Here is a 25,982-nt window from a genome sequence, read left to right as displayed (position 1 = left end):
ATGACTCAAAGCTGGCTGGCAGTGCGAACTATGAAGAGGATGCTATAAGGATACAGGGTGACTTGGATAGTTTGGGTGAGTGGGAAGATGCATGGCAGGTGCAGGATAATGTGGATAAATGTGAGGTTATCCACTTTAGTGGCAAGAACAAGAAGGCAGATTATTATCTGAATGGTGTCAGATTAGGAAAAGGGGAAGTGCAATGAGACCTGGGTGTTGTGGCCTCACCTAATGGTCATCCACTTACTGTCGAACCCTCGTCAGTGGTTACGAGGACTGTCACGTGACGTCATGGGTTAAGGGAATGGTCAGCAGATCTTAACCTGAGATGATGAGTCAACAGGTAGCTGGGCTCGAGTCTACACCCTCGCTCAGCAGCAGCAGCAATGACTCTTATGTTAGAATCCCAAACGCACATGTTAAACTTATCTTGCTAATAAAGTAATCATTTGATCATGAAGTTTGGACTCGCTACAGTGTCCTTGTACATCAGTCACTGAAAGTAAGCATGCAGGTACAGCAGGCAGTGAAGAAAGCTAATGGCCTGTTGGCCTTCATAATGAGAGGAGTTGAGTAGAGGAGCAAAGAGGTCCTTCAGCAGTTGTACAGAGTCCTAGTGAGACCACACCTGTAGTATTGTGTGCAGTCTTGGTCTCCTAATTTGAGGAAGGACATTCTTGCTATTGAGGGAGTGTAACGTAGGTTCACAAGGTTAATTCCCGGGATGGCAGGACTGTCATATGATGAAAGAGTTACCACCAGGGGACGCTGCACAATGGTTGCCTCGCCAACGGTCTGTATTCATCTTTTTCCTTCTTTGTTTTGTTTTGAGTTTGTTGTAAAATGTATGTTTTAGTTTATCTTTAGTTTTGTATTATGTGGGGGTGGGGGTGGGAGAAACATTTCCTATCTCTTTCCGCAACAGAGATGCGACTTTTTCCGTGTCGTATCTCCGCCTGCACTGCGGCCTAACATCGTGGAGTTGGCGGCCTCTTGGTTGGGACTTCTAGAACTCCAAAACCGAAGAGCCTGTGGACTTTAACATCTTGGAGCGGGCGATCCCTTTGTTAGGGGTCGGCCTTTGGTGCTCCAACCTGCGGACCAACATCGTGGAGCTCGTGGTCCCCAGTTCGCAGCCAACTTCGGGGACTCCATCCCGCAGGAGATTTGACCGCCCCGACGTGGGAGCTCGATCGCCAGCTGCGGATGGTTCGACTCCCTAGACCGCGGGAGGAAAGGAGGAAGGATGATAAGACTTCATTGCCTCCCATCACAGTGGGGAATGTGGAGGAGCCACTGTGATGGATGTTTAAATCAAATTTGTATGTAGTTGTGTGTCTTGTTGCTTTTTTAGTATGACTGTATGGCAAACCAAATTCCTCGTGTGTTGCAAAACTTGGCTAATAAATTACGATTATGATCATGAAAAATACAACAACTGGCTTTATTCACTGGAATTTAGAAGGATGAGAGGGTATCTTACAGAAACATACACAATTATTAAGGGATTGGACAGGCTAGATGCAGGAAACTGCATGTTCCTGATGTTGGGGGTGTCCAGAACCAGGGGTCACAGTTTAAGAATAAGGGGTAGGTCATTTAGGACTGAGATGAGGAAAAACGTTTCCACCCAGAGTTGTGAATCTGTGGAATTCTGTGCCACAGAAGGCAGTGGAGGCCAATTGTTTGGATGTATTCAAGAGCGAGTTAGATATAGCTCTTGGGGCTAACTGAATCAAGGGATATGGAGAGAAAGCAGGAACGGGGTACTGATTTTGGATGTAGACACAAAAAGCTGAAGTAACTCAGCGGGCCAGGCAGCATCACTGGAGAGAAGGATTAGGTGACGTTTCAGGTCGAGACCCTTCTTCAGAATGATGTCAGGGGAGGGGGTGGAACAAAGATCGAATGTAGTCGGAGACAACAAGATTAGTAGGAGAACTGAGAAGGGGGAAGGGATAGAGATGGAAAGCGAGGGCTATCTGAAGTTATTGAAGTCAATGTTCCTACCGCTGGGGTTTAAGCTACCCAAGAAAAATATGGGGTGCTATTCCTCCAATTTGTGCTGGGCCTCACTCTGGCAATGGAGGAGGCCCAGGACAGAAAGGTCAGATTGGCAATGGGAGGGGGAGTTAAAGTGCTGAGCAACCGGGAGATCAAGTAGGTTAAGACGGACTGAGCGGAGATGTTCAACGAAATGATCAGCGAGCCTGCGCTTGGTCTAGTCAATGTAGAGAAGTTGACACCTGGAACAGCGGATGCAGTAGATGAGGTTGGAGGAGGTGCAAGTGAACCTCTGGCTAACATGGAAAGACTGTTTTGGTCATTGAATGGAGTCGAGGGGGGAGGTAAAGGGACAGGTGTTGCATCTCCTGCGGTTGCAGGGGAAAGTACCTGGAGAGGAGGTGGTTTGGGTGGTAAGGGAGGATTTGACCAAGAAGTTTCAGACGGAACGGTCTCTGTGGAAAGCAGAAAGGGGTGGAGATGGGAAGATGTGGGCAGTAGTGAGATCCCGTTGGAGGTGGAAAAAATGTTGGAGGATTATATGCTGTATGCGACGGCTGATGGGATGGAAGACGAGGACAAGGGAGACTCTGTCCTTGTTACAAATGGGGGGAGGGGGAGCAAGAACGGAGCTACGGGATATCGAGGAGACCCCAGTGAGAGCCTCTTCTATAATGGAAGAGGGGAACCCCCGTTTCCTAAAGAATAAGGACATCTCCGATGCCCTGGTATGGAACACCTCATCCTGGGTGCAGATGTGGTGTAGACGGAGGAATTGGGAGTAGGGGATAGAGTCTTTACAGGAAGCAGGGTGGGAAGAAGTGTAGTCAAGATAGCTGTGGGAGCCAGTAGGTTTGTGGTAGATGTCGGTCAATAGTCTGTTTCCAGGGATGGAGATGGTGAGATCCAGAAACGGTAGGGAGATGTCGGAGACGGTCCAAACAGCAGAGAAAGTAATTTTGGCTGCAGTCATCTTCTGCTTCAGTAAGGGGAGCTGGTTGGTGATTGGCCACAACGTCCTTGGAGACTGTGTCTGATTGGCCACCATGATCGGCGCATTATGTGATTGTACGCAACGCCTTTCTAACCATAAAACCATATAACAATTACAGCACGGAAACAGGCCATCTCGGCTCTTCTAATAATAATAAATGTTATTTATAGGCGTCTTTCAAGAGTCTCAAGGACACCTTTAAAAAATTTAGCAGGTGGAGGAAAAACATGTAAGGGGAATGAAATAAATAGTAGAGACATGACTAGTACACAAAGTAAAGACAGAATTCAATTCAAAACACAATATGAGGCAATTAATGCACAGATGAAAAGGGAGGGGGACGTGGGGCTAAGGATAGGCAGAGGTGAAGAGATGGGTCCTGAGGCAGGACTGGAAGATGGTTAGGGACACGGAATTGCGGAGGAGTTGGGGGAGGGAGTTCCAGAGCCTGGGAGCTGCCCTGGAGAAGGCTCTGTCCCCAAAACATGCCCATAGTCCATGCCGAACACTTATTCTCCCCAAGTCCCATCTACCTGCACTCAGGCCATAACCCTTCAATCCTTTCCCGTCCATATACCTATCCAATTTATTTTTAAATGATAAAATCGAACCTGCCTCCACCACTTCCACTGGAAGCTCATTCCACACAGCTACCACTCTCTGAGTAAAGAGGTTCCCCTTCATGTTACCCCTAAACTTCTGTCCCTTAATTTTCAAATCATGTCCTCTTGTTTGAATCTTCCCTACTCTCAATGGAAAAAGCTTATCCACGTCAACTCTGTCTATCCCTCTCATCATTTTAAAGACCTCTATCAAATTCCCCCTTAACCTTCTGCATTCCAAAGAATAAAGACCTAACTTGTTCAACCTTTCTCTGTAACTTAGTTTCTGAAACCCAGGCAACATTCTAGTAAATCTCCTCTGTACTCTCTCTATTTTGTTGACATCTTTCCTATAATTTGGCGACCAAAATTGAAGACAGCCGAGACCGATTAGTTGATTGGACGGGAATTTTAAGGGAAGCTGGTCGGTGATTGGACGCAACCCCTTTGAGACAGCGGTTGATTGGCTGCCAAACAATCGGGCACAAAAATGTGAAAAATAGGAAAAAAAAAAAAAAAATCGGAATTCCGATTTAAATCAGAAGAATATCATGCCTGACCAATTCAGTCGTCAATGTGGTGGAGGTAGAGTTCCGGGATAGGTCCAGTGTATGCCTGGACCAGGGATTGTTTGACGTACCCTACAAAGAGGACGGTATAGCTTGGGTCCATGGGAGTGCCCATAGCTATGCCTTGGATTTGGAGGAAGTGGGAGGAGTCGAAGGAGAAGTTATTGAGGACAAGGACCAGCTCTCGGAGGAGGTTATTGGTAGATGGAAACTGACTGATTCTGCAGTCGAAGAAGAAAACGGGGGGGGGGGGGGGGGGGGGGGGGGGGGGGGGGGGGGGGGGGTGGGGGGAGGGGCTTTAAGACCATCCTGGTGGGGGATGGAGGTGTAGAGTGACTGGACGTCCATAGAAAAGATGAGGGAGTGGGGGCCTGGAAAACGGAAGTCATTGAGGAGACAAAGGTGTGAGGTGTCTAGGGAGGGATTGGACCAGAGGGGACAGGATGAAGTCGAGGTATGTGTAAATTCATATGGCTCGACATGAACAAGCAGAAATAATGGATCTGCCATGAAGTTCTGTTTGTGGATTTTGGGAAGATAAAATTGGGCCGTGCCGTGCCGGGCTGGGGAACGATAAGGTTGGAGGCTTTAGTGGCCAGAGAGCTGGAAGTGAATGTAATGGTGTTTGAGGTTAAAGGGCCTGTCCTACGAGCATGCGACTACATGCGGCAAGTGCGACCTAACGTGGTCGCTTGAGCCGTACGGCCTCGCTGGGCCGGTCCCACTTCGATCGCCGGAGCCGTATGTAGTTGTGCGGAGCTGGTCCCGACATCGCGCGGGGCTCCGATAGGCGGCGCGACTCTCGTCAGCAGCGGCCACTGCAGCCCGTCCGCGTTTTTATTATTTTTTGTCTATGTTTCTGTGTAGTTTTTGTTATTTTTGTTGGGGTGTGTGTGTGTGGGGGGGTGGGGGGTGGGGTGGGAGGGGGAGGGGGTAACTTTTAAATCTCTCCCTGCACGGGAGACCCGACCTTTTCTTGTCAGGTCTCCGTTGTCGTTGGGGCTGCAACGAGGAGCGGCCTCTAACAGGAGAAGACCGGGGACTCTGGTGCCGACGACTCACCGTCACTGTCGCGGAGCTGGCCGAGTCCAGAGCGGGTGTAGCGGTGGCGGAGCGCTGCTGCTGCTGCGACCCGACCTCCGGAGATTCGGAGGCTGCAACTGCGGGTCTGGCGGACGGCGGCACCGGGAGCCCGCAGGTCCCTGGAGGGAGACCGCTTTTCAGGGCTCTAGCAACGGCGACTTCTCCCGCCCGAGTTGCGGGGTTGAAGAGCTCCTGGAGCGGGGCCTGACATCACCGCCCCGCGCGGCTTGGAATGGCCGCGAGACTCTGCGAGCGCACGCCGGGGGCTCTAACACCAAGACCCGGTGTGCGACCTCGCACCACCCGGCGTAGCTTTAATGGCCGCGGGACAATCGCCATCGCCAGCCGGGGGGCTTTGACTTTGACTCTGACATCGGGAGGGGGGGGGGGGGGGGAGACTGCAGTGGAGAGATAAGTTTTTTTGGCCTTCCATCACAGCGATGTGATGGATGTTTATGTAAATTATGTTGTGTCTTGGGTCTATTTGTTTGTAATGTATGGCTGCAGAAACGGCATTTCGTTTGGACCTCAAGGGGTCCAAATGACAATTAAATTAAATCTTGAATCTTGAAAAACTGAGTGTTAAAAAATTCCGCGCGGCAACGGCCTGCCCGCAGCCGCCTCGACGCCGTACGCACTGCCTCGACGGGCATACGCAGCGTCTCGACGCCGGACGCAGCATCTGACGCTGTACGTCACGCGCGGACTTCGCTCGAACTTCACGTCACACACTTGACCTCCGCGCGCCCCCGCTTCCTCGCATGCTGGTGGGACCGGTCCTGTACGGTGATCACTCAACCTCCGCGCGGTCCCCGCTCCGGTTTGCTCGCGCTTGCCACATGCAGTCGCCTGCTCGTGGGGCAGGCCCTTAAGTCCTGGTGTTCGTCTGTGGGGTCATGGTCCAAGGATAAGTATAGAGCTATTTTCTACCCATCATTTATTTATTTGCCTCTGTACTCCACAATTTGGGATTTGTAACAGGAAAAAAAATCACATGTGGTTAAAGTGCACATTGTCAGATTTTAATAAAGGCCATTTTTATACATTTTAGTTTCACGATGAAGAAATGACAGCTGTGTTTATATATATTACAAATCTCAAATTGTGGAGTACTGAGGCTAATAAATAAATGCTGGTTCTTTGTCACAAACATTATGGAGGGCACTTTATGTTTCTATATTTACTCTACAATTTGCATCTTAACATATCTTGCACATTTTTGATAGTTCAGATCGAACACAAACAGAATGTAGAATGATACAATCAGCCCGTGTATCCAAATGTGTGTATTTTTTATCTTGCAGAATCCTCTCCAGTAACTTGTCTACCACAGATGTTTGGCTCACTGGTCCATCGACCATGTAAGGAAGATGGGATTGACATCGGATCACAGATGAATTGTATAACTCTACGATTGTGTTAGATCTGAACTATCAAAAAGGTACAAGATATTTTAGGATGGAAATTGTAAGTGTAACTCAAATTACTTCCACTGAATGTATTGATAAGCAGTGACCTGTTTTGGAATCACTAGGTAAACAAAGATTACTCTTAACCAGAATAAGAGCCAAGATATAACCCTGCTGGCTGCAATATCTGGTGATTGGAGGCTACATGTTGTCAGGTATGGAAAATGTCTATGACCCGATTGATCTATGGCACACACAAGCTAAAAACGAGTCATAGTACTTTTCCACAAATACTCAATGTTTTCAGGCCTGCTGCACAAGCACAGTCGTGTTATTTTTTTTAAAAAGGTAAAAATTACATACTTCATTGGAGCACTATCAAACAACATAATAATGTAATAAATCTTTCACACAATTACAGGAATATTATGCCACCAACTACCATGTGAAACCTCTCAGCATGCCGTACTCCTGATCTTGGAATTGTACCATGAGGACCCAGACTTCATTTGTAAAACGATTAAAGTTTAAAAAAATGTAGTTTTGAAATGTTTTTGCACAACTCACTATCGTTTTCTGTTGGAGCATGCATTCGCAGGAATTCTGAAAACGCTCCTTTTTGCTCTAAAAGTTCCTTGTAGGTGCCAGACTCTGAAATCTTCCCATCAACCATCACCAAAATCCTATCCATTTGAGGCAGGAAACTAATACCATGAGTTACAAGCACACGGGTCTGTAAAATAAAATTTACCAAATTGCTTTAAATACCTGATGCTTTTGGGAGGGAGTGGGATTTAAAGTGTTTACAAATAAGTTTCTGATGTTGCTTACCTTGCCATTCAGCAAACCTTTGGGTCCAATCACTTTATCAAAGATATGCCGACCAACATGCGCATCAACAGCAGAGAGTGGATCATCCATTAAATAGACTGCATTATTACTGTAAACTGCTCGAGCAAGACTCACCCTCTGCTTCTGGCCGCCTGACAAATTTACACCCTATTGAAGGAAATAAATGATTCAATGCATTCAATTGATTTGATCTTATTCATACAGGTCCAGCAATGGTTAGACAAGAGTACACACATTATCTTCTATAGAACCAAACTGCAATTTCCCAAAGTTTCCAATATACTACATTTATTGGAAACAGGTTGCTTCAGAAAAAGTTAGACATAATTTAGTGAAAATAAGCCACGATGAAAAATTTCCATTCTCAGTTACATATATGAAAATAATTCACATCAGCAGCTTCATCCCAATGCCGCACCAGGACAACGGGCCTTTAAGGCCATGATAAGACTACATTAAGAGCTTTAAAACATGAAAGATACAAGATGGCACCAGGAATGTGGCGACTGTGTAAGTGTAAGAGTAATCTACTTTTCTCATACTACAATCATTACAATCTGGTACTTATTATTGTGCTATGTGCAGTAAGATTTGACCGATTTGTGTGCAAAGGTTTCACTGTCTGACAAAGTATAATTGAACATTTTCTCACATTCAGCATTTCAAAAAAAAATAATCAAGCATTAATTGGAGCAAGACGAAAACCTACATCAGAAATACTCAAAATAAAGACGATGGTCACATTATTCTCCACACGCGAAACCTTTCTATCTCTTGCTACACCTTTTTGCCTCAAGTTCCCTGCAAATACGGCATTTGATAACTTAAATAGATGGCAGTCTGTTCAATGGAAATTTCACTTCTTGTTGCGCTTCTGCTTCCCTCCAAACAAGACAATTAAAATATGATGCGGATATGTGACATAAGCAGATACAAATTAATTTGCTCTGGTCAAGTATGGACAGCTGATTGTAACAAATGTATCTATCAGCAGGCTTGAAGAGTTGAATGGCTATTTCCTCTAATATATATACAAAAATGATTGTCATAGAAGTTTCACAATATATTTCTTATCATTAAATATTTAGCAGATCCAATCATAATCCATTAATATACAATTGCATGATGATACAAAAGTGGTTTCCATCTGCATTTTTTTTAAATTCATAGTGGACAAATATATTTAAATATGATTACTAATTTATAAAATAAATGATGCATACTCGACCTTTTCTCCTATTTCGGTCTCATCTCCTGCAGGCAGAACCTCCAGATCAGGCAGAAGTGCACAGCTCTCAATCACGCTTTTGTACCACTCTTCCACTAATTCCTGACCAAAGAGAATGTTGCGTTTTAAAGAAGCATTCTGAATCCAGGCTTGCTGTGAAACGTATGCCACTGACTCCTGCAAATAAACAACATCATGTCATTTTCAACTTTTTTTTAGATTTTATTTAATCCACAAGAATGAAATAAAAATAGCAAATTCTTTTTTTTTAATTTCCATCCAAGATTTTACGGCCCTCTAAAAGGTCATTGCTGGTGCATTGGAGGCTGCGGGGTGACCTTGCAGAAATTTCTAAAATCTATGTGTTTCAGGTGAGAGGGGAAAGATATGAAGGGGACCCGAAGGTCAACTTTTCCCCACTGGAAAAAGGGTGGTGCATACACAGAACAAGAAAGTGGAGAAGGAAAGTACAGTTTTGACATTTAAGACTTTTACACGGGTACATGAATAGAATAGGTTTGGAGGGATATGGACTAAGCAAAAGCAAATGTGACCAGCTCGGCATAGAGGAATTGGCCCAAAGGACCGTTTCCCTACTGCAGAGCTCCATGACCAAGCATTGGAAACGCTGAACGGTTAAAAAAATCAATTAGTCCCAGATGCTCATGAGCCATGCTTTGGTGAGTAAATTATTTTAAAAGGTTAGAAAAGCAAAATAAAATTCTTGTTGAATGTGGAACAGGACAGATTATTGTCTCCATTCATGATCATAAATTATTTCCTCTTTGTCCACAGGCTATAGAAATCGTTTGGACTTTGACAAAGTTACAGACTGAGAACAGAACGGAAAGCCAAATTAAATAAAAGGAGGGCTTGAATGATAGAGAACACCGGGACCATTGTAATTCACAAATCTACAAGAATGATTTGCATTTGAGACCATGAAACCCAGCGATATCTGCAATTGAGGAAAAAAAAATTAAGTACAGTAGTGGTGATTAAACAGTAACAATAAGGAAGATGCAATTTTATATTAAAAATCTTGCAAACTGGGCAGTTAATTAATAGAATTGCAAGATGAATACATCAATAGGAAAAAATAAAAATGCCACAGAAAGGGGGGAAAAAGGCAAATTACATACAATAACAGGGATTGAATGGAGTGAACAAAAAGGACCTGAGACATTTAAATTAAGATTGCACAGGGTAAATATGGAGAAAACTCTTCCATAAATGGAAAAATGTTAAATGGGATCACTTAATGAAGATACAAATGAATCCAAAATGGAAATCTTAGAAAATATGTCAGAACATGGAACTTGTTACCCTAGGAAATGTTGAACACAATTTCCAAAGCAAATCACATGGGAATATGATAAGAGCACTAAAGGAACATTGAAGATTATAATACCACAGATTAAATGAGAGATTATGATTTATATGATACAGCACAGCGGAGTTTAGTTGCCTAATGTGTCTATGTTTCACATTCGATATAAATCTATTTGAAATTTTCCCAAGCCAAAAATCAAATTTCCAATTGCAATAAATGCTTGAAAATTCATGTCAAAAATAAAATGTATACACTAATGAAATGCAGTTAATTCAGCCATTTTAATGGCAGGGGATGAGAATTAATATTATAACATTCAAACTGCACTCACAGCTACATGCTATGAATCAGTTTTCTATGTTATTATTATCCTTCAAGTGAGAAATTAATGAGGTCAAAACACATCTTTCCACAATTCATGAATAAGCTCCATCTCCTGCTAATGAAAACATTAACCAGCCACCTACAACTTGTCCCACGCTGCCCCCAAAACGTCCGCAAGTGTCCACCAAAAAAGAAAATGTCCCACTTAGCCATCAAAGAACTTGGAAGCAAAAACAGGATCCCAAGTATGTTAGGATTTCTGCTGAAGTTTTACTACTGCTAGAACAGTGTGCTGGTAAACAGCTTTTTGCTTGTCCAGTCTTGTCGGTAACCAGGGCGGATGCCAAGTCCAATGGCGGGTATCCACTAATGAACCAATTAGGAACCTGGTGGTATGTACCTGGACGGGTACATGTATACATTTTTCAGAATCAGCCATGACTTTACCCGACTTTATAATTAACATATTATTTAGTTTAGTTTTGAGATACAGGGCGGAAACAGGCGCTTCGGCCCACGGATTCCACGCTGACCAGTGATCACCCTGTACACTAGCACTATCCTACACATTAAGGACAATTTACAAAAAACAATTAACCTATAAACCTGTATGCTTTTGCCGTTTGAAAGGAAACTGGAGCATCCAGAGAAACCCACACAGGTCAGAGGGAGAACGTACAAACTCCAAACAGACAGCACCCGTAGTCAGGATTGAACTCAGGTCTCCGGCGCTGTAAGGCAGCAACTCTACCGCCCCTTACCTTGCAGTTACTTCAGATTCAAAGAAAATGTGCATGTTTATCTTCCTAAATCAACTCCCATGAAAATATTCACTCAAGTCTTGGGCAAATGATTGCAGAAGGTTTGAACATCCAAGAGTTGTTATGAATTATTTTTAAAGGAATACTAGACTAGGTTGGGTCCCATGTTCACACGGGAGGGCAGGCTCCCTAACGCAATATTCCACCTCTCCACCAATTCAAATATTGGCAGCCAGTGGAATGGGGAGGGACTTTCCGGAGCGCAAGTATGGGTGTTGTGGGCTGCAGGGACTGGTTTCCAGAGGGCTAGTATGGACATTGTGGGCCGAATGGATTCTTGGGCTGGCAGCTCAGTCACTCAAGCCTGGTGTGCTGGGAACTCACTCACACGCTGGTGGGCCGGCAGTTGAGTCACGGCTATTCCTTGAAATACCACTTCAAGCAGGGTGCAAGGCCACCAAATTCAAGTGCCGTTTCCTACCACTTCAAGCAGGGTGCAAGGCAGCCAAATTCAGGTGCCGTTTCGTACCACTTCAAGCAGGGTGCAAGGCGGCCAAATTCAAGTGGTTTCATATCATTTGAAGCTGTCTCTCTCTCTCTCTCTCTCTCGTGTTTTCTCAGTGCTCTGTAGATTTCCAGCTCAGACCGAGCTTCGTTACCCTCTCCCTCCCACATCTTGCAGAGACCGAGCCACGCCCACTCTTCCGGGTTTTATACCTCCTCCCCCTCCCACCAGAAGGGGCGTAGCCTTCATGGCGTGATTGACAGGAGGGAGAATCTCAACATTTTTTCAACTTTAATGTCTTTTATTTTTCATCGATGGGAAAAATCCTCTGGCCCTGACAGCTGGAGGGGGACTCTGAGTAAGGTGGCCAAAAATCACAGCGTAAGTGGTTGCGGTTTTCTCTGAAATCAATATAGAGCGCAAACAGGAAGTGGCCAAGATTATAGTTTTAATTATATAAATTTTCAAATCAAACCAACCACATTTGCCTTTTCAAACCAACCACATGTGCCTTTTCAAACCAACCACATTTGCCTTTTCAAACCAACCACATTTGCCTTTTCAAACCAACCACATTTGCCTTTTCAAACCAACCACATTTGCCTTTTCAAACCAACCACATTTGCCTTTTCAAACCAACCACCTTTTCAAACCAACCACATTTGCCTTTTCAAACCAACCAACCACATTTCCATTTTGAAACTTCATTTTCAAACCACATTAAGGTAAAACTACACTCACAGTTTAGTAGACTTGTGTTCAGTTGATTCACAGCTCAGACAGAGAGCTGTGACCTCTCGGTCCCCCATCTTGCAGCAACTGAGGCACGTCCACACATCCGGGTTTATAGTCCCTCCCACCTCCCACCGGAATAGGCGTGGCCTTCATGGTGTGATTGACAGGAGAGAGGATCTCAACATTTTTTAAACATTAATAAGTCTTTTATTTTTCATCGATGGGAAAAATCCTCTTGGCCTGACAGCTGGAGGGGACTCTGAGTAAGATGGCCAAAAATCACAGCCATAATTGATAGCGTTTTTTTTTCTAAAATTGATATACAGTCCAAACAGGAAGTGGTCAAGTTTAGATTTTTAATTATATAGATTACATGAAGAGCTAATCATTTTCTTCTTGACCAGCTCCTTGGGATTGAGGATGGCTTGTATCCCCTTGTTTTTTGGGGTTCTGAGGTATACAGTGAGGCCAATGTGGAAACTGCAGACTTTTCCACAAATGGGGCAGGAGGCAGTTGATGGGACAGACAAGTTGGTTGTTTGTGAGATGATGTGCTCATTCTACCAATGATGAAGGTATCGGATGTGCTCCAGGTTCATGGTTTCATGGATCTCAACATCTTGACTGTTCCTTCCCCACTTCGAGCTGTCAGTGCACTTTTTCAATGAAACGTTGAGCACATCCCTCAAAGTTATTTTTTGGCTGTTGATAAATACGCTCAAACAGTAGAGTTTGGCACTAGATATGTAAACACCATGGCCTGCAACTAGGTCATCAATGGTGGGAACCTTTTGCTTTTCTTGCAACTACCCAACCGGGGGCCCTCCTGTATGGTATGGCTGCCCAGTCTGCAGCTGTCTGTTTTCTTCACCTCTTTTTTATTTTTAGTGAGTTTTAGTGTTTTGTTTTTGTAGTTATAGTCTTTTTTATGTCTGGGGGGAAAGGGGGAAACTGCTTTTCAGGGTCCCTACCTGGTCGGGAGAGGCGGCTTTTCTCCTGGCAGCATCTTCGACCCGTCCTCCGTCCTACCAGCGGGCCTGGAGCAGTGTATCCGGTCGGGACCGGCCAGAACCAGCCACATTTGCCTTTTCAAACCAGCTACATTTGCCTTTTCAAACCATCCACATTTGCCTTCTCAAACCAACCACATTTGCCTTTTCAAACCAACCACATTTGCCTTTTCAAACCAACCACATTTGCCTTTTCAAACCAACCACATTTTCAAACCAACCACATTTTCATTTTTAAAGCACATTAAGGGCACTCATGGGTCAGTAAAATTACACTCAACAGTTTAGTAAACTTGTGTTCAGTTGATTCACAGCTCAGAATAGAATAGAATAGAATAGAATAGTTTCTTTATTGTCATTGTAACATGAACCATGTACAACGAAATTTAAAATGTCAGCCAGTCAGTGCAGCATTCAAACATTTCTAAAAGCTAACGATACATACAAGGTAAAATATTAAAGATAAACAACTAAATAAATATCACGGACAAAGCACGCATACACACCCAACCCTCCATCCTTCTGTCGATTCCACAGTTACCACAGTCCCTTAGTCTGTATCGCCCCTGCGTTCCTTGGCGGCTACATTTAGTGCTTTTATAGCAGTGGGGTAAAAACTGTTTTTTAGTCTATTTGTCCTTGTCCTTGTAGATCTGTACCGTCTGCCTGACGGCAACAGTTCAAACAGGGAGTGTCCGGGGTGGGAAATGTCCTTTATGATATTCTGGGATTTTTTGGTGCAGCGGGAACTGTGTAAGTCCTCCAAGGTAAGGAGAGGGCAGCCGACAATCCTCTGGGCGTTGTCAATGGCCCTCTGGAGCGCTTTCCTCTGAGCCGCTGTGCAGCTGGTGTACCACACGCATACACAGTATGTTAGTATGCTCTCAATGGAGCACCGATAAAAGGACAGCAGCAGTCTCTGAGTGATGTTATTCTTCCTGAGCACCCTCAGGAAGTGCAGTCTCTGCTGGACCTTTTTCAGCAGCGCAGTGGTGTTCACGCTCCACGTCAGGTCCTCCTCAATATGGATTCCCAGGAAGCGGAAATCCGCCACCCTCTCTACACAGTCCCCTCTGATAGTCAATGGTACCATGTCCGTTTTGTTCTTCCTGAAGTCTATTATTACTTCCTTTGTCTTTAAGGTGTTGAGGAGCAGGTTATTTTCTTCACACCACACTGTCAGCTGCTCCACCTCATCCCGGTAGGCGTACTCGTCCCCCCCGGAGATGAGTCCCACCACCGTAGTGTCATCCGCAAATTTTACAATGGTGTTGCTGTGGTGGGCGGGGGTGCAGTCATGTGTGTAGATGGTGTAGAGCAGGGGGCTCAGTACGCAGCCCTGTGGAGAGCCGGTACTGAGGCTGAGGGCCGTGGATGTATGATGGCCCACTCTGACTCTCTGGCTGCGACCCGACAGGAAGCTATTTATCCACGTACAGGTGGAGTGTGGAAGTCCCAAGTCCCCCAGTTTGTCCACCAGTTTGTGGGGAAGGATGGTATTAAAAGCAGAGCTGTAGTCCACAAAGAGCATCGCACGTAGCTCCCCTGCTGCTCCAGGTGAGACAGTGCAGCATGGAGAGCTGTGGCTACAGCGTCCTCTGTAGATCTATTTGCTCTGTACGCAAACTGGTGGGGGTCAAAGCTTCGGGGCAGAAGTGATGTGATATGACCCCGGACCAGTTTTTCAAAACACTTCATCACCACTGGTGTGAGTGCGACTGGCCAGTAGTCGTTGAGGCTGGAGATGTTGGTTTTTTTGGGCAAGGGGACTATGGTGGAGGACTTCAGACAGGGTGGGACAGTGGACTGGGCCAGAGACTGGTTAAAAATCCTTGTAAAGACTCCAGCCAGCTGGTCTGTGCAGTCCTTCAACACGCGTCCAGAGACGCCGTCAGGACCAGTAGCCTTCCTTGGATTTATGGCCCGCAGAGTGCGCCTCACCTCATGCTCCTCTATCTTGAGGGGGGAGAGAGAGAGAGAGCTGTGACCTCTCGGTCGCCCATCTTGCAGCATCTTCGACCCGTCCTCGCGGCCTACCAGCGGGCCTGGAGCAGCGTTTCCGGTCGGGACCGGCCAGAACCTCTTGAGCTTGAGCGCTATCGCGGAGCGGGTGATGCCTTGCCTAGGTCGCCAAGGTAGAGCTCCGGTGAGCTGAAGACCGCCGATGAAACATCGCGGAGCTGCGGGACTGTGGAGCGGCCAGCTGCGGCGCTGAACTTTATATCGGGAGCCTGGGATCTCTCGCAGAGATCGCCAGTGGTGGAGCTCCATCCAGCGTGGCCTGCTGGCTTCGGAAGCCGCGGTCTCCGGTAAGGAAGAGGCCGTTCCAGGTTTCCCATGCCGCTGTGAGGATTCTCCCGACGCCGGAGCACCATCATCCGGCGAGAAGGGCCTGGAACATCGGGCCTCCGTAAAGGCGACTGCGGAGGCAATAATAGGCCTGACTATGGCTGGACATGGGATGGGGACTGGACATTGTGCCTTCCCTCTTAATGGGAACCATTGTGAGGGGATGTTTTTTTATAGAAACATAGAAACATAGAAATTAGGTGAAGGAGCAGGCCATTCGGCCCTTCGAGCCTGCACCGCCATTCAATATGATCATGGCTGATCATCCAACTCAGTATCCCGTACCTGCCTTCTCTCCATACCCCCTGATCCCCTTAGCCACAAGGGCCACATCTAACTCCCTCTTAAATATAGCCAATGAACTGGCCTCAACTACCCTCTGTGGCAGAGAGTTCCAGAGATTCACCCCTCTCTATGTGTGAAAAAAGTTCTTCTCATCTCGGTTTTAAAGGATTTCCCCCTTATCCTTAAGCTGTATCCCCTTGTCTTGGACTTCCCTAACATCGGGAACAATCTTCCTGCATCTAGCCTGTCCAACCCCTTAAGAATTTTGTAAGTTTCTATAAGATCCCCTCTCAATCTCCTAAATTCTAGAGAGTATAAACCAAGTCTATCCAGTCTTTCTTCATAAGACAGTCCTAACATCCCAGGAATCAGTCTGGTGAACCGTCTCTGCACTCCCTCTATGGCAATAATGTCCTTCCTCAGATTTATGTTTAAATCTCTTTATTATTGTTATGTCTGTATTCATTTTTTCATGTGCTGCATTGGCAATAAGCATTTCACTACACCTATGGTGTATGTGACCAATAAATAACCTTTGAACCTTTGATATCAAGATTACCCTCCATAACCCACTGAATGGCAAAATTACCAGTTAAGAGCGTAAAATCAACAATTGTAGCCTAACCCAACACATGTAGGCAACAAAACCAAATAACAATCTCCATTCTCATATCCAGTCCTCGGGTTAAGATTATCTTTTCAATTTTCATTTTAGCCTCCTATACAAAAATAGAATGACGTTTTACCTTAACAGCAACATAGCCTTCCATTTTCTCCATTTCCCCGAGCAACGCAGAGAGTAGGGAAGATTTCCCACATCCAACATGTCCAACAACAGCTATGAGAGTGCCATCGGGGATTTCTACACTAATGCTGTGGAAAAGAGAATGCAAATAGAAGACTATGAATTAAATAACAAAAAAGAGATTATAATAGCAAGCAGTAAACTTGTCAAGTATATTTTATCCAAACCTATCCAATTAGTTTTCCTTGTTACAATTCACAAATATATTTTCCTTGTTACAATTCACAAATAAACAGGAGCAATCCATTTCCAACCAGGAGGTAGTGCAGTGCAGTGCAGAGCAGCAACACATCCAAACTCATGTCCAAACTCCTAGGCAAAGGAATTGCAGAGTTGTAGATGTAGCCTGGCCCATCACAGACCAGACTTCCCACCATTGAATACAAATACATTATAGGTTACCAAAAGCAGTCTATGGTTTGTACCTCCTTATTAAAATATGAATCAGGGTCAGTGTTTATAACTAATTGGGTTGGGCAACATTTCCAACAATTACAGATAATTTGAAAACAATTGATAGCAGTATTCAATGCAATTCAATCTTCACTGAGCACCAATTTGAATGAATACACCTTATGAATGCCATCTCTAGTAAAACTTCAAATCATGTTGAAATGCTACATCTGAAGATGAAGTTCGGTCCCCTGCAACCTCACCCATCCGCCACCAACCATACACTGGTCAAAGTTACCGTACAAAGACTCCATTGTTTGTGGTTGTTTAAGTGCCAATTATTATGAAAGGCTAAAAGCATTTTTATGATTGAAGGAACATAGTGAGGTGCATGATCGCAATTGACAATATTGACTGCCAAGCACTGTTCATTTACACAATACTTAGAATTGTCTCAGGTTTCACCCCCAGCTATTATCTGAAAGGAGAGCATATCATTTATGTTTCAACTCCGACAAGGTCATAGAGCAGTACAGATTATTCTAAGAAGATGAATACAGTAGTGTCCATTTGAACAATCTAATTTAATATGGATTATGAAACTCAGATTAACTTCCACAGAGGGAATGTAATGTTTTCTTGTTCATGGTGACAGCTCGTCATGGGTAATGTATACTGGTGTTGCCCACAATTACCTCATTCCAATAAAATGAGTAATTAATTAAACCAAGGTTGGAGTTTAGAAATAGAGAAGTTTGTTACAAATGTACAGAGCTTGGTCAAGTCAAGTCAAGTTTATTTGTCACAAGATGTGCAGTGAAATGAAAATGGTGAGGCCACAGCTGCATGTACTCGCACAGTTCGGGTCTGCCTCCCTAGGATAGCTGTAATAACATTGGAGGCAGCCCAAAGGAGATTCACCAGGCTAATTCTTGGGTTGTTCCATCAGGAGGGACTAAACAGGTTGGGCCTGTATTCTTTAGAGTTTGGAAGAAAACAGGACAATCTTAAAGGAAATATATAAATCCTAAGAGGGCATGACAGGTAGATATGAAATGCTTTCACTGATTGGAGAAACTCATACAAGGGTATAACGTCAAGATAAGGGGTTAGTTTAAAACCAAGGTTCCGTGCATTCAGAAAGCATTCAGACCCCTTCACTTTTTCCACATTTTGTTACGTTACAGCCTTATTCTAAAATTGATTAAATTCATTTTTTATCATCAATCTACACACAATACCTCATAATATAAAAGCGAAAACAGGTGTTTAGAAAGTTTTGCAAAGTAATTAAAAAGAAATAACTGAAATATCACATTTACATAAGTATTCAGACCCTTTGCTATGACACTCAAAATTGAGCTTCGGTGCATTGATTATACTCAAGATGTTTCCACAACTTGATTGGAGTCCACAAGTGGCAAATTAAATTGATTGTACATGATTTGGAAAGGCACACACCTGTCTATATAAGGTCCCACAGTTGACAGTGTATGTCAGAGCAAAAACCAAGCCATGAAGACAAAGGAATTGTCCGTAGACTTCCGATACAGGATTGTGTCGAGACACAGATCAAGGGAAGGGTATAGGGAGGTTGCACGGCAGTCGTGTCACGACCCATGACCCGTACTGTTGCTACGCTACGCCAACTGTAGTACACACGATGAACTGCAGGAAAGCACTGACCATTGTTTCCAGTTATAATCGCCCATTGTTCTAAAGTGGGTTTTTACATACAAAAAGAATGCGCCTCTGAAGCAAAATTTATCATTTTGGACTCTCAATGGATATGCAGGATGAGATGAGGTCCAGATGTCCTTACTTTGTTAAAATGTATAAGGACTTTTGCAGAGGAGCTCAGAGGTGTTGCAAATTCATGGTTAGGATTGGTCAAATAAGGGGCAGTTGTTATGAAATGAAAATGAAATGATTCAACTTATTGTCATTGTCAGTGTACAGTACAGAGACAACGAAATGCATTTTTAGCATCTCCCTTGAAAGGGAGACACAGGGCGTCGCGGTGTGCCCGCGCCTGCCGCCGTAATTACATTCCATTACAGGCAAAGGTGGGTGAAGTGTCTTGCCCAAGGACACAACGACAGTATGCACTCCAAGCGGGAGTATGCACTCCAAGCGGGACAAATGCATTTTTAGCATCTCCCTTGAAAGGGAGACACAGGGCGTCGCGGTGTGCCCGCGCCTGCCGCCGTAATTACATTCCATTACACACAGGCAAAGGTGGGTGAAGTGTCTTGCCCAAGGACACAACGACAGTATGCACTCCAAGCGGGATTTGAACCGGCTACCTTCCGGTCGCCAGCCGAACTCTTAGCCCATTGTGCTATCTGTCGCCCTAATACTGTTTACTATGTTGCTGTTATCTTGTGATTTGTTAAACTGTGAAGCCTTGTTCAGACTGTTTACAATTACCTGGGAAAATGTTTCTATACATATGTAAATTATGTTAACTGAGTTCCTGCTAGAACTTTCTGCAGAAACAATGTAATGGGGTACTTTGTGATTGGGTTAGGGAACTGTCAATAACTGTATAACGTGATCGATATGTATGATTGGCTTGTAGGAGCTTCCCCCTCACCACGCCCCCCTCCCTCCCCCATATAGTTCTGCCCCATGGGTCCGATGGCCTATAAGAGTTTGAACCCCACGAGGATCGAAGTTGATCTTCTGGAGGGGCGCTTTGGACTGCGTGACCTTTTGGAGGTGTATGCTTGCACTAGGCTGAAGGGCTTGAACGAGCAGAGACAAGGATCGGACCTGCGGGGGTTAGGTATTATATAGGGAGTTTGTTATTGTTGGAAATAATAAAGAATAGTTGATCTGGTGCTTGACTCAGTGTTTTACTGAGCTTAATTGCAGAGGGACCTGAAAATAGCTGTGCATCGACGCTCCGCATCCAACCCGACACAGCTTGAGAGGATCTGCGGAGAAGAAAGGGAGAATTTACCGAAATACAGGTGTGCCAAGCTTGTTGCGTCATACCCAAGAAGACGAGGCTGTAATTTCTGCTAAAGGTGCCTCAACAAAGTACTGAGTAAAGGGTCTGAATACTTATGTAAATGTGATATTTCAGTTATTTATTTTTAATTACTTTGCAAAAAATTCTAAACACCTGTTTTCGCTTTTTTGTTATGGGGTATTGTGTGTAGATTGCTGATAAAAAAAATGAAATTAGTCCATTTTAGAATAAGGCTGTAACATAACAAAATGTGGAAAAAGTGAAGGGGTCTGAATACTTTCTGAACGCACTGCATAGTGAAATTTCTTCTCAAGGAATTGGGTGAATCTCTGGAGTGGTGGAGAAATATTAGAAATATTGAGAGGAGGTTTGCCTTTGCTTGTACTCCATTTTAAGGTTCCATGCCAAATTTAAAAAAAAACCAGCAGCAACTTGCATAGAAATAAATCCATTATTTTTCCACATTCCCTGGATAGGTCAATAAGCAGTAGTGGGCTTACTTCATTATGTCTCTGTCAACCACCTAATCCCAACACAATCTTCAATCCTCCTTGCACACTACCAACCGTTCTAAAAACTTAATCTCTTCGGCAAAATCGTTTGCACAAATCTTTTACACATATTTTAACATTCATTTGGAAAAGAAAAGCAGTGCAAAAACACATATCTGGAAATCATTCTCAAAACAATAATAACATTGCATTACATAACAGTATTTTTGTTTCTTACTTATTAAGGCATGGAGGATCTTCTCTTGACCAACTGAAAGTTCCATTGTTCACAATGATACTGTTCAATGCTATTTAGAATAAAATACAAATAATCTTTCATGCAAATCATATGGTATTCTTTAAGCCTTTCATTATAGTCTCATTTTGGATCTTGTTAATTTATATATTGGCTTATTTTAGCCAGGACATTAATGACAATCCAAACACTAAACCACTGTTGGCAAACTAGATAAAGAAAATAAAATATGACAAATGTAGAATCAAAATGATTCACAAACTTATTATGGTAAAGGACTTCTAGGAAAGCAGCTTTGGTTGTTCATTATGGAGTTTAGAGTACTATCTTTACATACCTGCTGTACTATTGCAGGTAAGAAATTAATTGTTCCATTTCAGGGCAAATGACACTAAAACATTCGTGAATCGTGATGTGAAATGAAGCAAAGTTACTTCAAAAGATGTTGATTGATTAAAGCTCTTTAGAACATGGAGTACATAAATGTACTGCGTAAAAAGCAAGTTCTCTCTCTTTAGATTAAACTTTTTATAAAGAAAAGATCAACTTCGGGAATAAGACTTTTAACAAAAGGGTTTGCACACAATTTCTCGTCAAAGAAGATTTTTCCATTTGATTTTGAACCTTTGCTAAAAGACACGACTCATTTATTCAAAAAAAAACTTGAAATCATCAATAAGCCATTTTTTCCCTATTTGTTTTGGGGAGAGTGCCAATAATAAAACAATTTGCTGAACTTGCTTCTAAATCACAAATACAAGATTAAAAAGCATGCGCAGGGATATATATTTTTTAATCACCATTTTTTTCTGTACTATGATATCCAATTGTAAGTCCATGCAATTGGACCATTTAGCAGTTAAAATTGCAAAACTAATCTTGAATTGACAGAACAAATAAATATTCATGTTCCTTGCATGTTCAAACAAGGGAATTACCATTTTGAGCCAGCATTTTGTACAACACGTTAATACTGGAATGTTGTAATAAAATATGCAAGACGCCAAGCACAGAGCCTTACTTCATTGTTCATATAGGAAAGTCCCTTCCTACTTACAGCCTGGATTGAATTGTCTGTCCACAGCATCTAGGTCCAGTTGGTCATGAGAGAGAAATGTCTCCAGACGGTCCAAGGAAACGCTTGCCTGAAAACAAAATAATTAAATAGATTTTGCAAGTACCAATTTGAAACTGTGAAAGATAGCTTTCCAAGATGAAGAAAGCTTTAGTATAACTCAACCACATTTTAGCACAAATTAATAGGATTCATAGAAAGTCTGGTGTTGCATTTTTCACTCAAGAATATTTAAGAACTTTATGCTTGAAAAACGCACAAGTGGAAAGTCATGGGCAACTTAGACACACATTGGCCTGGATAGTGTAATTTAACTATTCAATTCAGGTCTCAAAGCATTTATGGGATTTAGAATGTAATTTATTTGCAAAATGGGTGGAAATGAGATGTGTGCACTTGGATTATGAATCTATCTAGCTCAGAGAAGCTATTCGAACAAAACCACACTTTCCAGATATTGGTCCACAGGCTTGTGTATAGTACTTCAAGTATATTATTCAATCACATCAAAGTACATTTTAAATAGAAAGTCTATGTCTATAATTATGCAATGAAATCCAGACTTCCATCAGTACCTGGGGAAAAATATATTTTCCCAGTGCACATAATCCCAACCTATCCATTCTTGCCCCAGATAAAATTTGCCAACCATGGCAAAATTCCTAAAGTCAGACGAGCAGGATGACGTTCTTAAAAGATCTATGCTGGACCAGGAGATACATTCACAAATATCCTCTAAAAAATGATGCCCTATTTGCAAAGTTATCAACACAAAATATATTTATTATATATTTAATAGGTTTATAATTATGAAATTATTCATATTAAAATATATTTATATTAGAAGAGTTTCAATCTACCTGTACCAAACTACTAATGACCATGGGTAGCATGTTGAGTGGAAATCTGAGAATGTTAAAAAGTGCCAGAGAAACAAATGCTTTCTGAGCATCCAACACATTCTTCTCATCGACAAGCACATATACTCCAAATGTACATAAAGCAACCTGTTCAAAATGAAGAGGAAACACGTTGTAATCATTTTGTAAACTTATAACACACAGAAGTAAAGAATCCAACTGTGGAAAAAATTAAATACAGGATCCATGGACATGAATTTAATATAATGACAATCTAATATTGTCACAATAATATCAAACATTAGAATATTTCAAGCTATTTGACTTAAGCAACTATACAATTACACTATATTGTAATAAACACTGATTTATGTTTAGTCCCTCCACTCTCCTGGTATGATAATAATAATAATAATAAATTTTATTTATGGGCGCCTTTCACGAGTCTCAAGGACACCTATAGAGGAGTTTAGCCACAATGGCATGGTATTGGAAGGGTAAATATTTCATAACTGCAGTGTAGAACATCTTCCACACGTCTTGTATCTGCAGTGTAGTCCCACTAATGCAAGCAAAAAACTGTGGTTACAGGCATTGAGTGTTTTTGCACAATGAACCCATTCCACAGAATTAACTAAGGAAATTAGTATTACCATACATTTCACTACCTCTTTGTTTTAACCATATGTGTGTGTGGCTATTTAATGCAGAGTTCTTATTTAAAACCTTAAAAACAAATGTCGAACACTTCTCTCTCTCATGGAGTTAAAGTGTTGCCAAAAATGATTTTACACCTCAACCCTATTCATTTTTCAAAGATGCTGAGACAAAAAACAGAGCTCTAAGAACATTCCATTTGAAGATTAGCATTGACAGTCTGCTGCAAAATATAATCGACATCCAATGAGTAATACCTTTATATAAAAAAAACATGGGATTCCTAAAGAGAGCAAATGAAAGAGGACATTTTGTGCCCTTTATTATTATGCAAGAATTGTTATTACTTTTAATGAGCTGGGGAAATACATTACACTCACTAAGAAAGCAAAACAAGTGTAGCATTGTAGTATTGAACAATTTTGGTTGGATTTCTGGAATCCACTTTGATTTGAATATCAGTTTCAAAAACAATAGCCATGACAGAACCGGAACAGTGCAGAAAAAATAATTGACCTGTGGGACGGGTCTATCAACTACCAACAACTAATTATTCTATAAACATGGCAGCTCGTCCAGTGCGAGAAAGCACACAATGCAGATGCTGAGCAAGGACAAGTTCATGTTCAAGAATATTTTGTAACAGCACATATAAAACCCCTAGTTCCATTAACAAATAATTTTCTTCCTCTCTCATCGTTAACTTGAATATACAAGTACGCTGGCAATTTTTGGGCAAAATACGTAGTGCAAGTAAATACTAAACAATGCACTGACACAGGAAAATTATTGTGAAATCCCAGGTTTATATTTCAGTCAGTGAAATGTTTTTTATTCATGGATAGTCCACTCCAAATAATTAAAATAACTCATTTGAGTAAATTGCATTGGACAGTGATTACTCAGTCTGGACTGCATCAGTTTTTTTTTTAGCTGAAAGCCAACCTACAAGTGCATACTTTTGTGGAACTCTTCAATTTTCATTTTTATTCTGCCATCTACTCTCTATCATAAATATATTCTTAAAATAGATCTAGAATTATTTCCAGTCATAAATTATTTCCTCAAGACTACACTGTACCCATAATATACTGCAGACAGCAATGCATCTCTGATGGGCATTCTTTAACCTAATGTAGGCATAAAGTTACTGTAGCTCATATACAGTACTTCCCTTGTCAGCTTTAAAACATAATATAAACATTGAATGAAAATATTCTCTAATCTTGTTCCACTCCTTGTTCTCATAATAAAAAAACATTTATTTTTTACAGCTGACGCTTTTGTGTGGATTGTGTTAGGATTAACAAACTCATCAGGAAGGCTGACTGGGGATGGAGTTGGATTCATGGGAGGTGGTCTTGGAGGGGAAGATGCTCCTCAAACTGCGGAGCATCCTGGACAATACAGCTCAAACCCTCCATGACACACTGGTCAACCTGAGCAGTACCTTCAGCAACAGACTGGTTCCACCAAGATGCAGGACAGAATGCCACAGGAGATCCTTCTGTACAACCTCGGTTATGAGGTATGGTAGACTGACCCCCCCCCCCCCCCCCCCCCCCCCCCCCCCCCCAATCTTTGCACATTCCAAATCCTTTCCACTCGTCACTTTAATTTCATGTTTGTGTATTTTGTGTGTTTATGACTGTTGGCAGATCAATTTCCCTCCTGGGATAAATTAAGTTCTATTGTATCATATGCACTTTGCTGCAAGATAGTCTTTGACATACTTCCCCATTACATGGACGTATAGGCCGATTTTGATAATGTTATAAATCTTACTTAAATAAATACTGTCCCAATACTTTTCTGAAAAACTACAAAATATAAATGTGGTTATCAAACATTAAATTTTATCGGATAATTCAACTTTTAGAGTATCATTTTAGTGCACAGGTCATGATAGACAAATAAACTCGTACAATAGTAGAAAAAACTTTGCTCATTCTATATTTATGCTCAAATTGCTGCTAATATTGTTTCATACTATTTATAACACAGTATGTAAAAGCAGCATTGTTTCAATACTCAGCTGCATTATATTATTAGATGGTTAGTAAAATCATACAATCTTTGATGCCAATAATCACCAGGGATCAATGGATTTTGGGAGTGAAAGCCTTCCCTGTAATCCACAACATGGAAAATGGTCAGCAATCGCTGAATCAAATAGGACTGCTGTCCATTTCTTGATATTGCATTGTACAGGAACTTTATGTCTCGCTAAATGAACATTCGGGTACTATCGTACAACTGTCGTGGCCTGCATTTGGGCCAGAGCGCAGGGGATAAAGCTCGCCGCTCAGTTGTTGACAACCTCCTGGAGAACTGTGACATACTATGTATGCAAGAGACATTCTTAGCGAAGCAAGACTTGGACAAACTCAATTCTCTCAATGACAACTTTCATGGGGCTGGGGAG

The 25,982-nt window shown here is 42.6% G+C and overlaps 1 protein-coding gene across 2 annotated transcripts in view; it reads right to left on the bottom strand.

Moving 5' to 3' along the window:
• The window catches only part of abcc1 (ATP-binding cassette, sub-family C (CFTR/MRP), member 1), a 169,919-nt gene that overhangs the window by 50,929 nt on the left and 93,008 nt on the right, over nt 1-25,982 (bottom strand). For both annotated transcript variants that reach the window (XM_055651875.1, XM_055651876.1), the window contains 7 exons: nt 22,901-23,047; nt 22,023-22,110; nt 20,948-21,017; nt 16,790-16,916; nt 8,742-8,918; nt 7,493-7,660; nt 7,229-7,394 (listed from right to left, as the gene is read on the bottom strand). In XM_055651875.1, the coding sequence (XP_055507850.1) occupies nt 7,229-7,394; nt 7,493-7,660; nt 8,742-8,918; nt 16,790-16,916; nt 20,948-21,017; nt 22,023-22,110; nt 22,901-23,047 (943 nt within the window). The remainder of the gene's footprint in view (nt 1-7,228; nt 7,395-7,492; nt 7,661-8,741; nt 8,919-16,789; nt 16,917-20,947; nt 21,018-22,022; nt 22,111-22,900; nt 23,048-25,982) is intronic.

Source organism: Leucoraja erinacea, chromosome 20 (assembly GCF_028641065.1).
Source record: "Leucoraja erinacea ecotype New England chromosome 20, Leri_hhj_1, whole genome shotgun sequence".
Classification (NCBI taxonomy): Eukaryota; Metazoa; Chordata; class Chondrichthyes; order Rajiformes; family Rajidae; genus Leucoraja; species Leucoraja erinaceus.
The sequence above is the reverse complement of the archived record's forward strand: the minus strand, read 5'-3'. Positions and strand labels throughout refer to the sequence as shown.